The sequence below is a fragment of the Mustela nivalis genome, assembly GCF_964662115.1.
Source record: "Mustela nivalis genome assembly, chromosome: 12".
Taxonomy (NCBI): Eukaryota; Metazoa; Chordata; class Mammalia; order Carnivora; family Mustelidae; genus Mustela; species Mustela nivalis.
In genome coordinates, this window is record NC_139031.1 from 26,412,805 (window position 1) to 26,433,263 (window position 20,459).

General features: G+C 37.3%; 1 protein-coding gene across 1 annotated transcript in view; it reads left to right on the forward strand.

The window, feature by feature from the left end:
* The window catches only part of WASL (WASP like actin nucleation promoting factor), a 73,104-nt gene that overhangs the window by 25,283 nt on the left and 27,362 nt on the right, over positions 1-20,459 (forward strand). Inside the window, exons 2-3 of the mRNA XM_082692254.1 lie at positions 17,022-17,156; positions 19,271-19,357. Of these exons, the coding sequence (XP_082548380.1) occupies positions 17,022-17,156; positions 19,271-19,357 (222 nt within the window). The remainder of the gene's footprint in view (positions 1-17,021; positions 17,157-19,270; positions 19,358-20,459) is intronic.

Consider the following 20,459-nt stretch of genomic DNA (forward strand, 5'->3'; position numbering starts at 1 on the left):
GAATCATGACCCGAGCAGAAGGCAGCTGCTCAACCAACTGAGCCACCCGGGCGCCCCGTTTCACACATTTTTTAATTGAGTGTTTTTTTGAAGTTGCTTGGCCAGTTTTCTTATGTGAGTAAGGTCATTGTATGTTAAAAAGTTACTACACTAAGTTTAGTTAGGCAAAAGGAATATCTTGACTTAGATAATTCATTTTTCTTTAGGTACAGAGGCCTGTTCCTGTAATTGATGCATCATTTTCTTACCCCAAATAAGGCTGATCCAGGTTTTGTGGCCTGAAATGTAGACAATTTGGAGGGACTCTTCAAAAAAGGAATCCAAAGTTAAATAAATAGTTGTTTAGTATGAGAAAAGATCCCCACAAAAAAATACCATAACTGTCACAGAATCCAGAACAATAACTTATTATTATAAGTTATTTCTGTTATTGTTAATTGACTGATACACCTTAATACTTTTTTCCTTCTACTTTGGCTGCATATTCATTGAACATCTCTTTACTTGACAACAGTTTATTTCTTACAGAGGGAACCTTTCCTTTTGCACAAAGCTTGGCAAACTATAGCCTGCATACTAAATCTAGCATGCTTGTGTTTGTAAATGATGTTTTATTGGAACATATGCATCTCCAAATTATCTATGGCAGCTTTTGCAAACACATAGTGGCAGAGGTAAAAGACCAAATACCCCTTGAAGCCTAAAATATTAATTGTCTGGCACTTTACATTAAAAGAAGCTTTCTCAGTGTGTTTGCTCAAAATGTTGATAGTTGTGAAGCTGAAAGAAATTTCCTAAAACCAATTACTGGTAATAATACATCTTTAATTTCCTTTAGTTTGTTTAGAGGGTGCTTCTTGGCTGGGGAAAACTCTAGCTCTTTGAGCTCAGTTGGCTGGACCACTCCCCAGTCCCTAGAAGTGTTTTGTGAAGTTTGGCCTTAGCATGCCATCCCCAGCAGAGCTAGACAGCACTCATTCAGACCTTTTCCTTGGGGTTAAAGATTGGGTCCGGGGGTGCCTGGGGGCTCAGTCGGTTAAAGCCTCTGCCTTAGGCTAAAGTCATGATCCCAGGGTCCTGGGATCGAGCCCCACATGAGGCTCTCTGCAAAGCAGCAGGGAGCCTGCTTCCCTTCCTCTTTCTCTGCCTGCCTCTCTGCCTACTTGTGATCTCTGTCTGTGAAATAAATAAAATCTTAAAAAAAAAAAAAAAGATTGGGTCTGGATGCATATCGTGGTCCAAGAGGGGGACAGGTTATTTGCTGGGGCTGGGCAGGTGTTGAGATAGTACATCCTTGATGGAAGTACCAGGATCACCTACAAGGTAGCTAGAGAGGGAGTCCCTAAGCAGGAAGCTGGGGTTGCTGCTACCTCATGTGCTCCCCAAAGGAGAATGAGCCAGACCTTGTAAGGGGCTCTTCCAAGTAAAGGACCCTGAAGCCTAAACTAAGCGACTTCATCATTGACTTCATAAATCTACCTATGTCCCCAGGACATGTAACTTAAATCTGTTTGAAGTTTTTCTTTTCATAAAGATCCTTTCTTCTCATGCACTAGGAATCCTCTGTTTTCCACCACCACTAACCGCCCCCTACCGTTCCCCCAAATAAGGTAAACCAAATGGGATCAGTAGAGGAATAAAATTATATTAAGGATATATAGTTCTTCGAGAATGATTTAGATGGGATAGAGCAAAAATAAATTAGGAACTGAGCTGAGTCTGGGGGTAGTGTATGGTAAATATAAAATGAGGATCTGATTGTGAAATTTGTCCAGAGCTGACCAAGATGACCTTTGGCAAATAAATTGACCTCTTCTGTAAAATGAGGGGATTGGATTATACTCTGGATAAATTTATGGTGAAATGATAATTGCGTTCGGGAACAGTGAAATCCAAAGTACCTTACCCTTCCACCGTCTCTTCCCAAACTGTTATTTGGACAGGAAAGTGGTAGCGTAATAAAATATATATTTTTAAAATAAATAAATCTGTATGTTTTATAATAAACATAAAAATATAATATATTTATGTTTTTACACATGAAATATATATACCACTAATTAATATGTAATATATATTTTATGAGACATAATATACTGTATATGTAATTTACTCTCTGTATTTTACAATTTTATAATACATTTTATACACTTATACACATACTGGTACCAGGGCTTGGGTCTCAGCTGGTAATGTTAGCCTTTGATCAGCTGAGGTCATAGTCCTGGGGAGCTTCTTTCCCACCTCCACGTTCATTCCCTGAAAATTGAAACCCACACTTCATGTTTTACCATAGGTTTTACTGACCTTGTAAGAGAGAGGCAGACAAAGGGAAGAGAAGACAAAAGAGGAAGGAAGAAAAACTTTAAGCCGGTCCGCTTACCCTGCAGGGGAGGGAGAGGCAAGCCAACACCTGTTTGCTACCCTTTTAACAGTGTCCTCACCTATTCGCAAACATAACTCCGTCTGTAATGAGATCAGTTAGACTCTCACCTTTATCTATATATGGTTGTCCTTCAAGTAGAAAATTAAGAGTACAGTAAACCTTGCCATTTGTGGTTTGTAGCATCTATAATTTTGATTGTAGGTAATGCTAAAGGTCTTTGCCACATAATTTACAGTTTTTTGATGTATGAATTTAAATCACAGGCACCATATGAGATTGATGTGTGGCTATGAGTGGTTTAGTGAGTGAGCCTAGTTTCTTGTTCAGTACATATTTTTTAGTAAGGCTTTTGGATATAAATTGCTTTGTGTCATGATCCTGGAGTCCAGATCGGGTCCCACGTCAGGGAGGGTCTGTTTCTCCCTCTAACCTTACCCTTCTCATGGACATGTGCGTGCGCGCTCTCTCTATCTCTCTCTCAAATAAATACATAAAATCCAAAATAAAATAAAAATTTTCCCAAAAAAGAAAATGCATTTGATAGTGAGAGTGAGCGCTAGAACTTTTATGATTCGTAGATTTTGGTGACTTTACTGGTAATTTTAAACACATGTTCAATACGAATGAATGGGAGGAAGGAGCTAGCACCATCTATTACAGGTTATTATTATATTAAAAAATAGTATGTGTATTGCCTCAAACAAACCTCCTAAAAACGTTGTGACTTAAAGCAGTATCGATTTATTTTTTATGATTCTGTGGCTTGGCGGGATGGTTACTTTGTCACCTGTGCTCACTCATGCTGTGGCATTCAGCTGGCAGGTCTAATGGGAACCGGGCTCAGCAAAGTCAAGTAATAGGACAGGGGCCTTGCTCTCCATATTCCCTTTTCCCCCAATATTTTAGGGCAGCAGTTTCAAGAGGGTAAGCCACATTGCACATGTACTTTTCAAGCTTCTACTTAATCTGCAGAGGTCTTGTTGGTCAAAGCAAGTGATACGGACAAACCCCGGGTCAGTGGGGGATGAGGGTATACCAGAACTGGGATACTAAGAGGCATCAAAAGACATTGTAGAAACGATAAACCACTGTACCACATCTCCAAACTATAGGTGGCTGTTTATCTCTCTAAACCACAGAGGTTAGCTGTTTTTTGATATTACTTTAATAAGTCTGTAACTTCATTCCCTGCTACTCTTCTCTTTCTCAGCTCCCCAAACCCCCTTAGCACTTTCCCATGGTAGGATCTTTGATAAGTCTGCATAGAATGCTGTTTCCTCTCCTCTTCCCTTTACCCTTTTGCTCACCAGTTCTATCCTTTAGGTAAAATGTCACTTTGAGGAAATCTTTCCATGCTGGGTAGGTTTTACATTTTTCCTGCATACTGAATTTTTTCCTCTATAGCATTTGTAACAGTTACTAATGCCTGTGTGCCCATTGGAGCACATTTCATGAGGACCATGCCTGTGTAATACATTTTTTTACTCAAGCTCACTTTCATTCCCACCCACCCCCATTTATCACAGTTCCATGTACTCAGTAACATTTGGTAAATGAGTATGCCTAACATGGTTGTTTTCTTAAACAGCTACTAAGGCCTTAAAAGACTATTTCTGCTTGATCCATAAGACAGCAGCTGTTCTCATGTGACTCCACTTTTTTCAATGTTGGAGATTCTGTTAGTGCTTTCTTTTTCTTCTTCTAGTCCTGCAACTTACCTTTTTTATTTATTTTTATTTTTTAAAGGATTTTATTTATTTATTTGACAGAAAGAGATCATGAGTAGGCAGAGAGGCAGGCAGAGAAAGAGAAGCAGACTCCCTGCTGAGCAGAGAGCCCTGTGTGGGGCTCAATCCCAGGTCCCTGAGATCATGACTTGAGCTCAAGGCAGAGGCTTTAACCTTAACACTGAGCCACCCAGGCACCCCCAATTTTGCTTTTTTAAAAGTCACTGTTTCTTGTGGAGTTGTCTATCTTTGATGTATTCTTTTTTAATCTTTACCTTTTTCTATTGTTTTTTCTTTCTTTTTCTGGTTCACATTGTGGAAATTACTAGGTGATTAAAATCTCTCCTTTCCGGAGTAAATTATTTGTGTTTTCTTTTCCTGGATAATTTTCTCTGGTATTCACCAATCAGGACTTTTGCTTCTGTTTTTTAAATTGCTGGTTTCTGTATTGGGTTTTTTAGGTGGCCATGTAACTGAGGTGTTTTTATCCTTTAATTATTTAGAAAATGGATCCTTGAGATCATTGCATGGTTAAAGTAAGTATAAGAATTCATCCAGATTCCTTGTTTAAATATTTTTTTAATTTTTAATTGAAGTATAATGAAATTATTTTTCTTTACTTTTGTAATTTCTTTTATATAAAAACTACATATTAAAATTTCATATTCATGATACTAATAGGACATTTCATATTATATTCATATCATCAGAGTATTTAGGAACATATTTAAAATAGCGTTTATATAATAAGAAAACTTGGGATGGATTTTTCTGGATTAGTTTTTAGGAATTTGGGTACACACACACACACACAAAAGCTGGAGGAATATTTTGATTATTAATCTAGGCTATTGTGACCACCAAAAAGACTTAGTTATTCAATCATGTGATTTTTTTCCCCACACACTGTTTATTTTGGATATTAATTAAATATATATCTTTAAAAATTTTTTCCTTTAACAGCATTGTGTATTTATTGGATTTTTAAAGTAATAATAGTTGTAGACAATTATTCACTATTAAGTCTCATTAGTACTTATAGGAGATGGTTGGCAAGAATCTATAAGACCTAGTATTTTCCAGTCTTTTCCCTGTTACTAACTGATTCTGTAATAAAAGAAACATCTATTTCCCATATCTAAAATTCTTGCTCTGACCTGTTATATAACATGATTGTTCTGATAATTTGAAAAGAATTTAAACTATAGGGGCGCCTGGGTGACTCAAGCCCCACATCAAACTCCCTGCTCAGCGGAATGCCTGCTTCTCTCTCTCCCACTCCCCTGCTTGTGTTCCCTCTCTCACTGTGTGTCTCTCTCTCCAATAAATGAATAAAATCTTTAAAAAAAAATTTAAACTGTAGAAGTGGCGGATATTTGTGATTTTAGTCTTACTCAGGTTGAAGTTTCTTTTAACAAAGTTGGTGTCAGTATAGAAGGAATTTGAAGAAGTGGTAGTTGTCTTAGTTTTGGATCAGTTTAGGTGGTGCTTTGTGTATGGACAGATAGCAGTGGCTCTGAGAAGAGAATCACCTTCCCAAGACTGTTACATGGCCGTGGAAGGAGGCTGAGTCTTACACTTTTCTGAGTCATTTGGGCTTTAAAATTTTTTTAATTTCAAAATAATTTCATATTTACAGAAAAGTTGCAAATATAGTACAAAGAATTCCTGTGTATTTTTCATCCAGATTTGTCAAGCATTTATAACATTTTACCAGGGTTTCTTCTTTCTGTGTATATACACATAATTTTCAGAATCACTTGAGAGTAGGTTGCCAATATGATGCCCCTTTATAGTAATACTTCAAGATGCATATCCTTTAAAAATTTTATTTATTTATGTGAGAGGGAGAAAGAGTGTATATGAGCAAGCAGAGGGGAGGGACAGTGGGAGAGGGAAAGAGAAACTTTAACAGACTCCCCACTGAGCACAGAGCCTGATGCCAGGCTCTGCCTGCCAGGCTGCATCTCACAAACCGGAGATCAGGACCTGAGCCGAAACCAAGAGACGGATGCTCAACCAACTCAACTGGGCCACCCAGACGTCCCCACAATGTGGATCCAAAATCAAGGGCATTATCATAGTATTATTATCAGAATCAGAATATGTAATTTTTAATTTAGTAAATGTTTGCTTGGAGCAAAGTATAGGTGAAAAAGTATAGTCTAGAAACTATACTTTGTATACTATGATATAGAGACTAGGTGCTTAAGAGAATTACAGTCTACTTAATGGGTAATAAATCAATATAGAAAATTATTCTATTTTAGAGTAAGGTCTGTGAGGTAATAAGATTTACACAAGGTACTCAAAAAGTTACTCTAAAAAAAAAAGTTACTCTAGAAAGAAAGCAGAGTCATTTAACATAGGGAATCAGGGAAGTCATTCCTGACAGTACAGAGTAAGCCTGAGAGGTAATACTGATGCCCTGTTGGAGGACAGTGGGAGGGATTTACATCCCACAATTCATCCTTTATCTTATTTCTGTCCTTGACAAAGTTCTGAGGATGAATATGATATGGCAGTAACTTTGTACTGAAATATCAGGGATGCGTAAAGATAGGATAGGTTTTTTTTTCTATAGTTTTTGTTTTTCCCTTTTTTTTCCCCCTTTCATTAACAAATTTTAACCCTAAGGTTATTAGGCTTAGATTTCCCTTCCTTGGCACTTGTCCCTCAGTTGTTTTTTAATAGTACCTTCTCAGTTATGAAAGACAAGAAGTAATGGAGTTGATTAGCTGTAATTACTTTAAAGGAATGGAAGGAATGTTTTTAAAAACTTAATTAAGCCGTTGTCAACCTAGAGCTTAAGGGATAGTCACTTTTTATATTTCTAGCATTTATATATTAACTTTTATGTGTATAAGCTATTCTTGGATTCACTATAATTTTCCTAAATTAATCAGAAAGGGCTTTGTATATTTTTCAGACTTTGCTAGTTTAAGATAAAAGGGAGTGAAAGATACATACTTAGACTGATATATGATTGTAGCAAAATTTTGAAAATCCAGTAACTGAAAATAGCTTATGGTTAGGTGGTTTCTTCAGTATTAAAATTTTATAAGTTGTTTTAGAATAAGGTTTATAGTGCCAACCACATTTATGTGGAATGTTATTGAATTATTTCGCAGGTCTTTATTTCTTAAGCATATGTTAAAAGAATTTGTTTTAAATTTATATAATACTTAGATGTGGATTTTTAGTTTTTTGTTACTTTTTTTTTTTTTTAAGATTTTATTTATTTATTTGACAGACAGAGATCACAAGTAGGCAGAGAGGCAGGCGGAGAGAGAGGAGGAAGCAGGCTCCCTGCTGAGCAGAGAGCCCGAAAAGGGGCTTGATCCCAGGACCCTGGGATCATGACCTGAGCCGAAGGCAGAGGCTTTAACCCACTGAGCCACCCAGGCACCCCATTGTTACTTTTTTTCTTAAGTTCACATATATGTTCAGTATTTTACATGTTAATATTTGGTCATTTGCAAGGGAATTTCCGTAATGGAATTTCAGACTTTATTTGATAATATGTTGTTTCTTTCGCAAGCTGTCACTTCTTGTTTTTCAGTTAAAAAAAAAAAAGTAAAGGATTTTAAAGATTTATTTATTTGAGAGAGAGCATACATGGGCTTACATGTATGAGTAAGGTAGGGGAGGAGCAGGGGGAGAGGGGGACTGGCAGACTCCCTGCAGAGTGGGAAACAGACACAGATTCTATCTGATGATCCTGTAGATCATGACCTGAGCCGAAATCAAGATTTGGATGCCCAACCAACTGAGCCACCCAGGTGCCCCTAAAAGGACTTTTTGATGGTGTTTTTTTTTTTTTTTTTTTTGGCTTGGTATCTAGTTTCCTAGTTGTTTTTCTTTTTAGAAATGAATACATTTTGACAGCATCATCCATACTAAAAGAGCTGTAATTTATATGAATTTGACTTAGAAAATGAATTAACTCCAGTTTTGAATCCTTCAGCCTCCTTTTTAATACCTTTGGATAATAAATGCAAAATCTTTTTTTTTTCTTTTTTCTTTTTTAAGGTTCTAGTGTTAGAGTTTGGGGTCAGGGAGCCCAAGCAGATGATGATATGTATTACAACTGCAGAAGAACAAAATATGTTTTGAGCAGGCCATTACTCAGCAGTCTTCAGTATCCTTTTTTAAGCCCAGTATCCTACTATATACATTTTTTTATTTTTCTAAGCAATCTTCATAATTTTTAAATGGCTCTTGTGGAAATTTTCCTGCTGCTTTGTGTCCTAACATGATTCTGAAATTCAAAGATGAGTTTGGTCTACAAAAAGTTAAAAACTTGGAGTAATGTTACTTAGGAAAGTTTTTATACATAGAATTTTGGTCCCCAAAAGTACACCGATCTTACATTTTTTATTTTATTATTATAAAAGACACACATATATATATCTATATATCTCTCTCTATATATATCTTTATTTATTTATTTATTTATTAGCTCTTTGGAATCCTCTTATTAAAGGAGGGCATTCCCCAGCCATAGTTAAGGAAACCAAAACAGCTTTATCTCTAAATCTTAATATAGTCTATTTTTTTAACAATGCCCACTATTCATTGAACTGCCCACTATTCATTGTACTGTAACTATTTAAATTATCCATCATCTCATTATTTAAATTCCTTTTCTCATGTATTTATATAGATATGTTGTTTCATATTCATATTATAAATAATAAATTTTTGTTATATTTGAAATTATTTCCTTGATTTGTGGTTTTGGAGTGAAAGCACTAGATTTAGGCCAGAAAACATGATTATTGTTTTTAGAGGATTTGTAACTGCTTTGTATCATTCTTTTTTTTTTTTAATTTTTTATTCTTTATAAACATATATTTTTATCCCCAGGGGTACAAGTCTGTGAATCACCAGGTTTACACACTTCACAGCACTCACCAAAGCACACACCTTCCCCAATGTCCATAATCCCACCCCCTTCTCCCATCCCCCCTCCCCCCAGCAACCCTCAGTTTGTTTTGTGAGATTAAGAGTCACTTAATGGTGACTCCCAATTCCATCTTGTTGCATTGATTCTTCTTCTACCCACTTAAGCCCCCATGTTGCATCACCACTTCCTCATATCAGGGAGATCATATGATAGTTGTCTTTCTCTGCTTGACTTATTTCGCTAAGCATGATACGCTCTAGTTCCATCCATGTTGTCGCAAATGGCAAGATTTCATTTCTTTTGATGGCTACATAGTATTCCATTGTGTATATAGACCACATATTCTTGATCCATTCATCTGTTGATGGACATCTAGGTTCTTTCCATAGTTTGGCTATTGTGGACATTGCTGCTATAAACATCCGGGTGCACGTGCCCCTTTGGATCACTACGTTTGTATCTTTAGGGTAAATACCCAGTAGTGCAATTGCTGGGTCATAGGGCAGTTCTATTTTCAACATTTTGAGGAACCTCCATGCTGTTTTCCAGAGTGGCCACACTAGCTTGCATTCCCACCAACAGTATAGGAGGGTTCCCCTTTCTCCGCATCCTCGCCAGCATCTGTCATTTCCTGACTTGTTGATTTTAGCCATTCTGACTGGTGTGGGGTGATATCTCATTGTGGTTTTGATTTGTATTTCCCTGATGCCGAGTGATATGGAACACTTTTTCATGTGTCTGTTGGCCATCTGGATGTCTTCTTTGCAGAAATGTCTGTTCATGTCCTCTGCCCATTTCTTGATTGGATTATTTGTTCTTTGGGTGTTGAATTTGCTAAGTTCTTTATAGATTTTGGACACTAGTCCTTTATCTGATATGTTGTTTGCAAACATCTTCTCCCATTCTGTCAGTTGTCTTTTGATTTTGTTAACTGTTTCCTTTGCTATGCAAAAGCTTTTGATCTTGATGAAATCCCAATAGTTCATTTTTGCCCTTGCTTCCCTTGCCTTTGGCGATGTTCCTAGGAAGATGTTGCTGCGGCTGAGGTCGAAGAGGTTGCTGCCTGTGTTCTCCTCAAGGATTTTGATGGATTCCTTTCGCACATTGAGATCCTTCATCCATTTTGAGTCTATTTTCGTGTGTGGTGTAAAGAAATGGTCCAATTTCATTTCTCTTCATGTGGCTGTCCAATTTTCCCAGCACCATTTATTGAAGAGGCTGTCTTTTTTCCATTGGACAGTCTTTCCTGCTTTGTCGAAGATTAGTTGACCATAGAGTTGAGGGTCTATTTCTGGACTCTCTATTCTGTTCCATTGATCTATGTGTCTGTTTTGTGCCAGTACCATGCTGTCTTGATGATGACAGCTTTGTAATAGAGCTTGAAGTCCGGAATTGTGATGCCACCAACGTTGGCTTTCTTTTTCAATATCCCTTTGGCTATTCGAGGTCTTTTCTGGTTCCATATAAATTTTAGCATTATTTGTTCCATTTCTTTGAAAAAGATGGATGGTACTTTGATAGGAATTGCATTAAATGTGTAGATTGCTTTAGGTAGCATAGACATTTTCACAATATTTATTCTTCCAATCCAGGAGCATGGAACATTTTCCCATTTCTTTGTGTCTTCCTCAATTTCTTTAATGAGTACTTTATACTTTTCTGAGTATAGATTCTGTACCTCATTGGTTAGATTTATTCCTAGGTATCTTATGGTTTGGGGTGCAATTGTAAATGGGATGGACTCCTTAATTTCTCTTTCTTCTGTCTTGTTGTTGGTGTAGAGAAAACAATTGATTTGATTTTGCATTGATTTTATATCCTGACACTTTACTGAATTGCTGTACAAGTTCTAGCAGTTTTGGAGTTGAGTCTTTTGGGTTTTCCACATATAGTATCATATCATCTACGAAGAGTGATAATTTGACTTCTTCTTTGCCGATATGGATGCCTTTAATTTCCTTTTGTTGTCTGATTGCTGAGGCTAGGACCTCTATTACTATGTTGAATAGCAGTGGTGATAATGGACATCCCTGCCGTGTTCCTGACCTTAGCGGAAAAGCTTTCAGTTTTTCTCCATTGAGAATGATATTTGCGGTGGGTTTTTCATAGATGGCTTTGATGATATTGAGGTATGCGCCCTCTATCCCTACACTTTGAAGAGTTTTCATCAGGAAGGGATGCTGTACTTTGTCAAATGCTTTTTCAGCATCTATTGAGAGTATCATATGGTTCTTGTTCTTTCTTTTATTGATGTGTTGTATCACATTGACTGATTTGCGGATGTTGAACCATCCTTGCAGCCCTGGAATAAATCCCATTTGGTTGTGGTGAATAATCCTTTTAATGTACTGTTGAATCCTATTGGCTAGTATTTTGGTGAGAATTTTCGCGTCTGTGTTCATCAAGGATATTGGTCTATAGCTCTCTTTTTTGATGGGATCCTTGTCTGGTTTTGGGATCAAGGTGATGCTGGCCTCATAAAATGAGTTTGGAAGTTTTCCTTCCATTTCTATTTTTTGGAACAGTTTCAGGAGAATAGGAATTAGTTCTTCTTTAAATGTTTGGTAGAATTCCCCCGGGAAGCCATCTGGCCCTGGGCTTTTGTTTGTTTGGAGATTTTTAATGACTGTTTCAATCTCCTTACTGGTTATGGGTCTGTTCAGGCTTTCTATTTCTTCCTGGTTTAGTTGTGGTAGTTTATATGTTTCTAGGAATGCATCCATTTCTTCCAGATTGTCAAATTTGTTGGCGTAGAGTTGCTCATAGTATGTTCTTATAATAGTTTGTATTTCTTTGGTATTAGTTGTGATCTCTCCTCTTTCATTCATGATTTTATTTATTTGGGTCTTTTCTCTTTTCGATAAGTCGGGCCAGGGGTTTATCAATTTTATTAATTCTTTCAAAGAACCAGCTCCTAGTTTCATTGATTTGTTCTATTGTTTTTTTGGTTTCTATTTCATTGATTTCTGCTCTGATCTTTATGATTTCTCTTCTCCTGCTGGGCTTAGGGTTTCTTTCTTGTTCTTTCTCCAGCTCCTTTAGGTGTAGGGTTAGGTTGTGTATTTGAGACCTTTCTTGTTTCTTGAGAAAGGCTTGTACCGCGCTATATATTTTTCTCTCAGGACTGCCTTTGTTGTGTCGCACAGATTTTGAACCATTGTATTTTCATTATCATTTGTTTCCATGATTTTTTTCAATTCTTCTTTAATTTCCCGGTTGACCCATTCATTCTTTAGAAGGATGCTATTTAGTCTCCATGTATTTGGGTTCTTTCCAAACTTCCTTTTGTGGTTGAGTTCTAGCGTTAGAGCATTGTGGTCTGAACATATGCAGGGAATGATCCCAATCTTTTGATACCGGTTGAGTCCTGATTTAGGACCAAGGATGTGATCTATTCTGGAGAATGTTCCATGTGCACTAGAGAAGAATGTGTATTCTGTTGCTTTGGGATGAAATGTTCTGAATATATCTGTGATGTCCATCTGGTCCAGTGTGTCGTTTAAGGCCTTTATTTCCTTGCTGATCTTTTGCTTGGATGATCTGTCCATTTCAGTGAGGGGAGTGTTAAAGTCCCCTACTATTATTGTATTATTGTTGATGTGTTTCTTTGATTTTATTATTAATTGGTTTATATAGTTGGCTGCTCCCACGTTGGGGGCATAGATATTTAAAATTGTTAGATCTTCTTGTTGGACAGACCGTTTGAGTATGATATAGTGTACTTCCTCATCTCTTATTATAGTCTTTGGCTTAAAATCTAATTGATCTGATATAACAATGGCCACTCCTGCTTTCTTCTGATGTCCATTAGCATGGTAAATTGTTTTCCACCCCCTCACTTTAAATCTGGAGGTGTCTTCGGGCTTAAAATGAGTTTCTTGGAGGCAACATATAGATGGGTTTTGTTTTTTTATCCATTCTGATACCCTGTGTCTTTTGACTGGGGCATTTAGCCCATTAACATTCAGGGTAACTATTGAGAGATATGAATTTAGTGCCATTGTGTTGCCTGTAAGGTGACTGTTACTGTATATGGTCTCTGTTCCTTTCTGATCTACCACTTGTAGGCTCTCTCTTTGCTTTGACGACCCCTTTCAATATTTCCTGTAGAGCTGGTTTGGTGTTTGCAAATTCTTTCAGGTTTTGTTTGTCCTGGAAGCTTTTGATCTCTCCTTCTATTTTCAATGATAGCCTAGCTGGATATAGTATTCTTGGCTGCATGTTTTTCTCATTTAGTGCTCTGAAAATATCATGCCAGCTCTTTCTGGCCTGCCAGGTCTCTGTGGATAAGACAGCTGCCAATCTAATATTTTTACCATTGTATGTTACAGACTTCTTTTCCCCGGCTGCTTTCAGGATTTTCTCTTTGTCACTGAGACTTGTAAATTTTAGTATTAGGTGACGGGGTGTGGGCCTATTCTTATTGATTTTGAGGGGCGTTCTCTGAACCTCCTGAATTTTGATGCTCGTTCCCTTTGCCATATTGGGGAAATTCTCCCCAATAATTCTCTCCAGTATACCTTCTGCTCCCCTCTCTCTTTCTTCTTCTTCTGGAATCCCAATTATTCTAATGTTGTTTCGTCTTATGTGTCACTTATCTCTCGGATTCTCCCCTCATGGTCCAGTAGCTGTTTGTCCCTCTTTTGCTCAGCTTCTTTATTCTCTGTCATTTGGTCTTCTATATCACTAATTCTTTCTTCTGCTTCATATCCTAGCAGTGAGAGCCTCCATTTTTTATTGCACTTCATTAGTAGCTTTTTTAATTTCAACTTGGTTAGATTTTAGTTCTTTTTTTCTCCAGAAAGGGCTTTTATATCTCCCGGGAGGGTTTCTCTAATATCTTCCATGCCTTTTTCGAGCCCGGCTAGAACCTTGAGAATTGTCATTCTGAACTCTAGATCTTACATATTACCAATGTCTGTATTGATTAGGTCCCTATTTTCGGTACTGCCTCTTGTTCTTTTTTTTTGTGGTGAATTTTTCCGCCTTGTCATTTTGTCCAGCTAAGAGTATATGAAGGCGCAAGTAAAATACTAAAAGGGTGGCAACAACCCCAGGAAAATATGCTTTAACCAATTCAGAAGAGATCCCAAATCGTGAGGGGGGAGAAAGGGGATAAAAAGAGGTTCAAAAAGGAAGAAAGGAAAAAAAAATTAAAAAAAAAGAAAAAGAAAGAAAAATATATATATTAGATAAACTAGTTAAAAAACGTTAAAAAAGAAAAGGGTACGGGCGCCTGAGTGCCTCAGTGGTTTAAGCCGCTGCCTTCGGTTCAGGTCATGATCTCAGGGTCCTGGGATCGAGTCCCACATCGGGCTCTCTGCTCGGCAGGGAGCCTGCTTCCCTCTCACTCTCTCTGCCTGCCTCTCTGCCTACCTGTGATCTCTGTCAAATAAATAAATAAAATCTTAAAAAAAAAAAAAAAGAAAAGGGTAAAAGTTAAAAAAAAATTTTACCAGAAGGCAAGAGAAAAAAACAAATGAAAAAGAAAAAAATTAAATTAACTGCAAGACTAAACAAAAGCACAGGGAGAAAGCCATGAGTTCCGTGCTTTGCTTTCTCCTCCTCTGGAATTCTGCTGCTCTCCTTGGTATTGAAACCGCACTCTTTGGTAGGTGAACTTGGTCTTGGCTGGATTTCTTGTTGCTTTTCTGGACAAGGGGCCTGGTGTAGTGATTCTCAAGTGTCTTTGCCCCAGGCGGAATTGCACCGTCCTTACCAGGGGCCGGGCTGAGTAATTAGCTCGGGTTTGCTTTCAGGAGCTTTTGTTCCCCAAGCCCTTTCCGTAGAGTTCCGGAGGACGGGAATACAAATGGCGGCCTCCTGGTCTCCGGCCTGGAGGAGCCGAGAACCCGGGGCCCCACTCCTCAGTGTGCCCTCAGAGAACAGCGCCCAGTTACTCCCGTCTGACCTCCGGCCGCGCTCAGAGCTCACCGAGCCTGTGTCTGGTTCAAGGTAACCCTGAGCTGTGAGCTTACTGTCGGCTCTGTCTCTGTAGCCGGTTTTCCCGTTCCAATACCCGCAAGTTCTGCGACACTCAGACACCCCCGATCCTTCTGTGACCCTGCGGGACCCGAGGCCACGCTGACCCCGCGTGGGCTTCATCCCGGTTTAGCCTCTGGAGCGATGTCCCTCAGTGGAACAGACTTTTAAAAGTCCTGATTTTGTGCTCCGTTGCTCCGCAGCTTGCCGGGAGCCGGCCCCATCCCCCCGGGGTCTATCTTCCCGTCGCTTTGGATTCACGTCTCCACCAGTCCTACCTTTCAGAAAGTGGCTGTTTTTCTGTTTCCAGAATTGCTGTTCTTCTTCATGTTCCTTGCTTGTAGCAATTAGCTTTTCGCTTATACATCCCAAAGGGTACTAGTTAGGTATATCCTTGGGAAAATTAGTACAATAATTACTGATAATTCTTTATATCTTCAGTATAGCTCTCAAGCATGGCCATGTGCAAGTCACTTAATACCTTTTTTCCCTCAGTTTTGCCCTCTTTTAAAAAGATATTACACGGGTGCCTGGGTGGCTCAGTTCGTGAAGCACCTCCTTTTGGCTTAGGTCTTGATCATAGCGTCCTGGGATTGAGCTTGCTTTGGGCTCCCTGGTGAGTGGGGAGCCTGTTTCTCCCTCTCCCTCTGCCTGCCACTCCCTTGCTTGTGTTCTTTCTCTTTTTGTCAAATAAATAAAATCTTCAAAAAATTTTTTTAAAAAGATGATTTTAGAATCTGTCTTCTAGGATAATGATATGTTCAGAATGTCTAGCACTATAATTAGTACCTTCAAATCTTGCTTTCAGTTGTGATTTAGTACTATACTAAAGTAATTAACTGCTATGTGGATGTCAGCCTTTACTAACACTACTACTTCATATACTGAAGTGTTCACAGTATTGGAAAGTGGTATAGTAGTCCTTCTTCATGCATGGTTTTGCTCTCCACAGTTTCAGTTACGCATGGTCATTCAACTGCTGTTTGGAAGTAGATGATCCTCCTTCTGACATAGTGTCGGAAGGTTAGTAGTAGCCTAACATTACGTTATAATGCCTACTCCATTCACCTCACTTCATCCGCTCACATAGGTGTGTTTTATCATCTAACATCATCACAGGAAGGATGAGTATAGTACAATAAGATATTTTGAGAGAGATCCCACATTCACATGACTTTTATTACAATAGTTATAACAATTGTTTTACTTTTTGTTATTTTTAATCTCTTTGCCTAATTTATAAATTAAACTTCATCATAGATATGTAGGAAAAACATAGTATATATGGGATTTGTAGTGTCTGCAGTTTCAGGGATCTACTGGGGAGTCTTGGAATGTACACCCCATCGATAAAGGGGGACTACAGGATCTGAAGTCATAAATTGCCTGCATGGAACTCTGCCACTTTGCTGTGTGATTTGAGGCAGATTATTTATCTCTTTAATGTTGGGTTTTGCAAGCATTGAATGAGATTATAATAATACATTTAAATGGAGTTGTATTTAAAAGCACCTAATATAATTTTTGTCACATTCTAAGCATCAGTAAATGTTTGCTTTCTATAGTTACGTTTAATGCAGTTATTATGTTGTTTGCTACTGTTTGAGAAATTACCTCAAAAAATAATGGCTTAAAGGAACAACAAATGTTTATCATCTCCTTGTTTCTGTGGGACAGGGAATCAGGAGTGACCTAGCTGGGTGATTCTGGTTGGATGTCTCTTTTTTTTTTTTTAAAGATTTTATTTATTTATTTGACAGAGAGAGAGATCACAAGTAGGCAGAGAGGCAGGCAGAGAGAGAGAGGAAGGGAAGCAGGCTCCCTGCTGAGCAGAGAGCCTGATGCGGGACTCGATCCCAGGACCCTGAGATCATGACCTGAGCCGAAGGCAGCGGCTTAACCCACTGAGCCGCCCTGGTTGGATGTCTCTTAAGAAATTTCAGTGAAGATGTCAGAGGTGCTGTGGTCATCTGAATGTTATTTTGAACCTAATGGCTATACATTTTATATTTTCCAGACTATGTCTTCAGCAGTGGTACAGCTATATGCAGCAGATCGTAACTGTATGTGGTCAAAGAAGTGCAGCGGTGTCGCTTGTCTTGTTAAGGACAATCCACAGAGATCTTATTTTTTAAGAATATTTGATATTAAGGTGAGTTTTATTTCCACTTTAAACTGTAGGTAAATAGGTTTTTTAACCTCAGTTATAATTATTTATATATTTAAATATATTGTTAAATATATAATTTTTGTTCATCTTATGTGTATTTTTTAAATTCTACTTAATATTTGAAGAGTGAGGCTTGCTTTTAGAAAATGAAGCATGGGCATTGCAACCAAACAGGAATAGGTTGTAAGCCAGAACATGCTACAGCCACTACACATTAAAGGATTTTTCTGTTTTTTGTTTTTTTTTTAAATATCTTTACATCTTGGGCTTTCTCTGTATTCTGTCTTTTTCTACTGGTGCTCCTTTATTCCAAGCATATATAATCCTTTCAGGGAACTATAAAAGTATATTTTAGTTTAGTATATACTGTTAATTACTTTAGTCTAGGTTTAAAGCACGATACACTACCTATAATAATGTATTTGCAACTTATACCTATGTTGAGACAACAGTAACAATGTTCAGATTTTCACAGCTTTGTACCTCACACATTCAAACACAGATCCACATTGTTCTAGATTGGATGCCCATTCTCAGGTATTCACTTTCTTACAGTTACTGTAGAAGTAATTACCTTTGTGCAGAGATGAATCTCCATTTATCTTTTGAAACCTTTTTTATAGGGGACCCCCGGGTGGCTCAGTTAGTAAAGCGTCTGCCTTTGGCTCAGGTCATGATCCCAGTTTCCTGGGATCAAATCCCACGTTGGGCTCCTTGCTCAGCAGGGAGCCTGCTTCTCCCTCTGCCTGCCTCTTTCTCTCTCTAACAAATAAATAAATTAAAAAAAAAAAAAAAAACCCTTTTCTATATGTAGGCTTCTGTAATATTTGTATGTGGCAATAAGTATAATGGAATAATTACTAAAAAAATGTTTTTGAACTCTCCTGGATGATACTTAAGATAGATAGATTGTAATTAAACTGTTTTACTTCTCTGGGCCTTGGTTTATTTATTTGTAAAATGGGAGAACCATTTAGGCCTATTGCAAAGTGTTTCCCTGAGATTAAATAAGATTTAAGTTACTGTGCTTTGTAGCTTTGTGCTGCTTAACATTTACTTCTCCATACCACAAGACGTGGCATACTCCCGTGAGCAGTGGCTTACTGTGGCACTGATTCTGGGGGATAGGGAACACATGCAGAGTTTGAAAGAAACTGTTTAGTTTTTAGTTTGTTGTTTTTTTTTTTTTAACATATTTCTCATCACCAGTGAGAAGCACTATTCAGAAATCAAGTGCAATAAAGCTTCACTAAGAAAGGAATTGCATTGTATGTGTATATAGTGTTTTCTAAATATTTTAAAGTCATGGTCTAGGTAGAACCTTGCTTTTGAAATAGGACAATACTTAAATTTCTCTAACCATTTACTTCTAATTTTAGATAACCATTGCTGAATACTTTCACTTAGCCACCTTTGGTAGTAGGTTAGTTATATTTCTTCTACTGTAGCCACAGATAAGAAAATCCAGTCATCTATGGTTCTCTCAACCATACTTTAACCTTGGTGCACTTTAATTATCAGTCTCTTTTTGCACATGATTGACACTAACTACTCTTACCAGTATTTAATTAGAGGGCCACTATGTAAAAGTTAGGAATTCAAAAATTGTTAATGAATAGTACAGAGAGGCTATATTTGACCCTCTCAGCATTTACAAAATTGAGGAAAAGAGCATGAAATGTTCCTGTAATATTTGATGGCACACAGGCTATTACTGATGGAACTATGGATTGATAATCAGTGCATGTACAACAGTATTCTAGTCCTTCTGTCTAACATTGATGATCTAGTAAGTATTCTAGGTTAGTATTTGACTGAGTAACTATATTTGGGAATACAAGGCTAATGAGATAGTGTCTTAGCATACTGACTTAAACTCATTTGATATGTAGTTTTTTGAAAGAAAAATCCAGAATTTACTCTTTTGTTAAGAAATTACTGATTAAATTATATGTTATTTATGTTTTATACGTGTGTGTTTTCTGTGCCTGTATAACCTATCGTTAATGTAAACAATTCCCTGAATATGAGTCATCTATCTTGTTTTATTCCTGGAGATTATCTTTTTGGTAACTCTTATTTTAACCTTTTTCTAGGATGGGAAACTATTGTGGGAACAAGAGCTATACAATAACTTTGTATATAATAGTCCTAGAGGATATTTTCATACCTTTGCTGGAGATGTAAGTCATATATTTTTTTTAATTGCCCTGTTTAATGTAATTTTTTTTGTTTGTTCATCTGGCTTTTGTTTTGTTTAAGATTTTATTTATTTATTTGACAGAGAGAGAGAGAGACAGTGAGAGAAGAAACACAGGTAGGGAGAGCAGGAGAGGGAGAACAGGCCTCCTACTGAGCAGGGAGCCCGATGTGGAGCTCGATCCCATAATTGTTTTAATACTTGTTTGTGGAAAGCATTTATGAGCTTTCCATGTAAACACTATATAAAGTAAAAATAATTATTTTACCTTTAAAAGGTTCTTCATAGGGGCACCTGGGTGGCTCAGTCAGTTAAGCATCTGCCTTCTGCTCAGATCATGATCCTGGAATCCTGGGATCGAGCCCCGCATTGAGCTCCCTGCGGGAAGCCTTTTCTCCCTCTCTCACTCCCTCTGCTTTGTGTTCTCTCTCACTGTCTCTCTTTCTCTGTCAAATAAATAAATAAAATCTTTTTTTAAAAAAAGCTGAATAGGAAGAAATGGCTTAGACTTTAAAGGGCCAAAAAAAAAAAAAAGAAAAAAAAAGTTTCCAAAGAGTACCATAAATATAATTTGCTGTGTAGAAAAGAAATTTGTTTTTTCATCATCTTTGTCTTTGGACAGAGAGCTTTATCTTTCTGGGATTTAGTTTTCTTATGTATAAAAATGAAGTCTTAATTGCCCACTAATCCATGGTATGTTTTAAATATTGATGTTATATTGCCATTCAAATTATTTTGTGAAAGAATAGTTTGTGGCCTAGGAGAGTGCTAAAATACAATAAATGCGTGTAGGGGGAGAATAGAATATGAAGAAATTTATTGCATATACTCGAGGAAGATGTTAGAAGGATTTCCATACCATATGCTGACAGAGATTGTCTGAGTAACTAGGTTATAGGTGATTTTAATTTTATTTATTTTTGTATTTTTATTTCCTAAATTTTATATAATGAGGAAAAAAGGTTAGATGATATATAGTTTCAAAAATTTTTCTTCTCTAGCTGTTATTTTTCACATTTTTCTTAATAAAATATGAATATATCTACACATATAAAAGTGTGCATAAAATGCCATTATCAATGTCA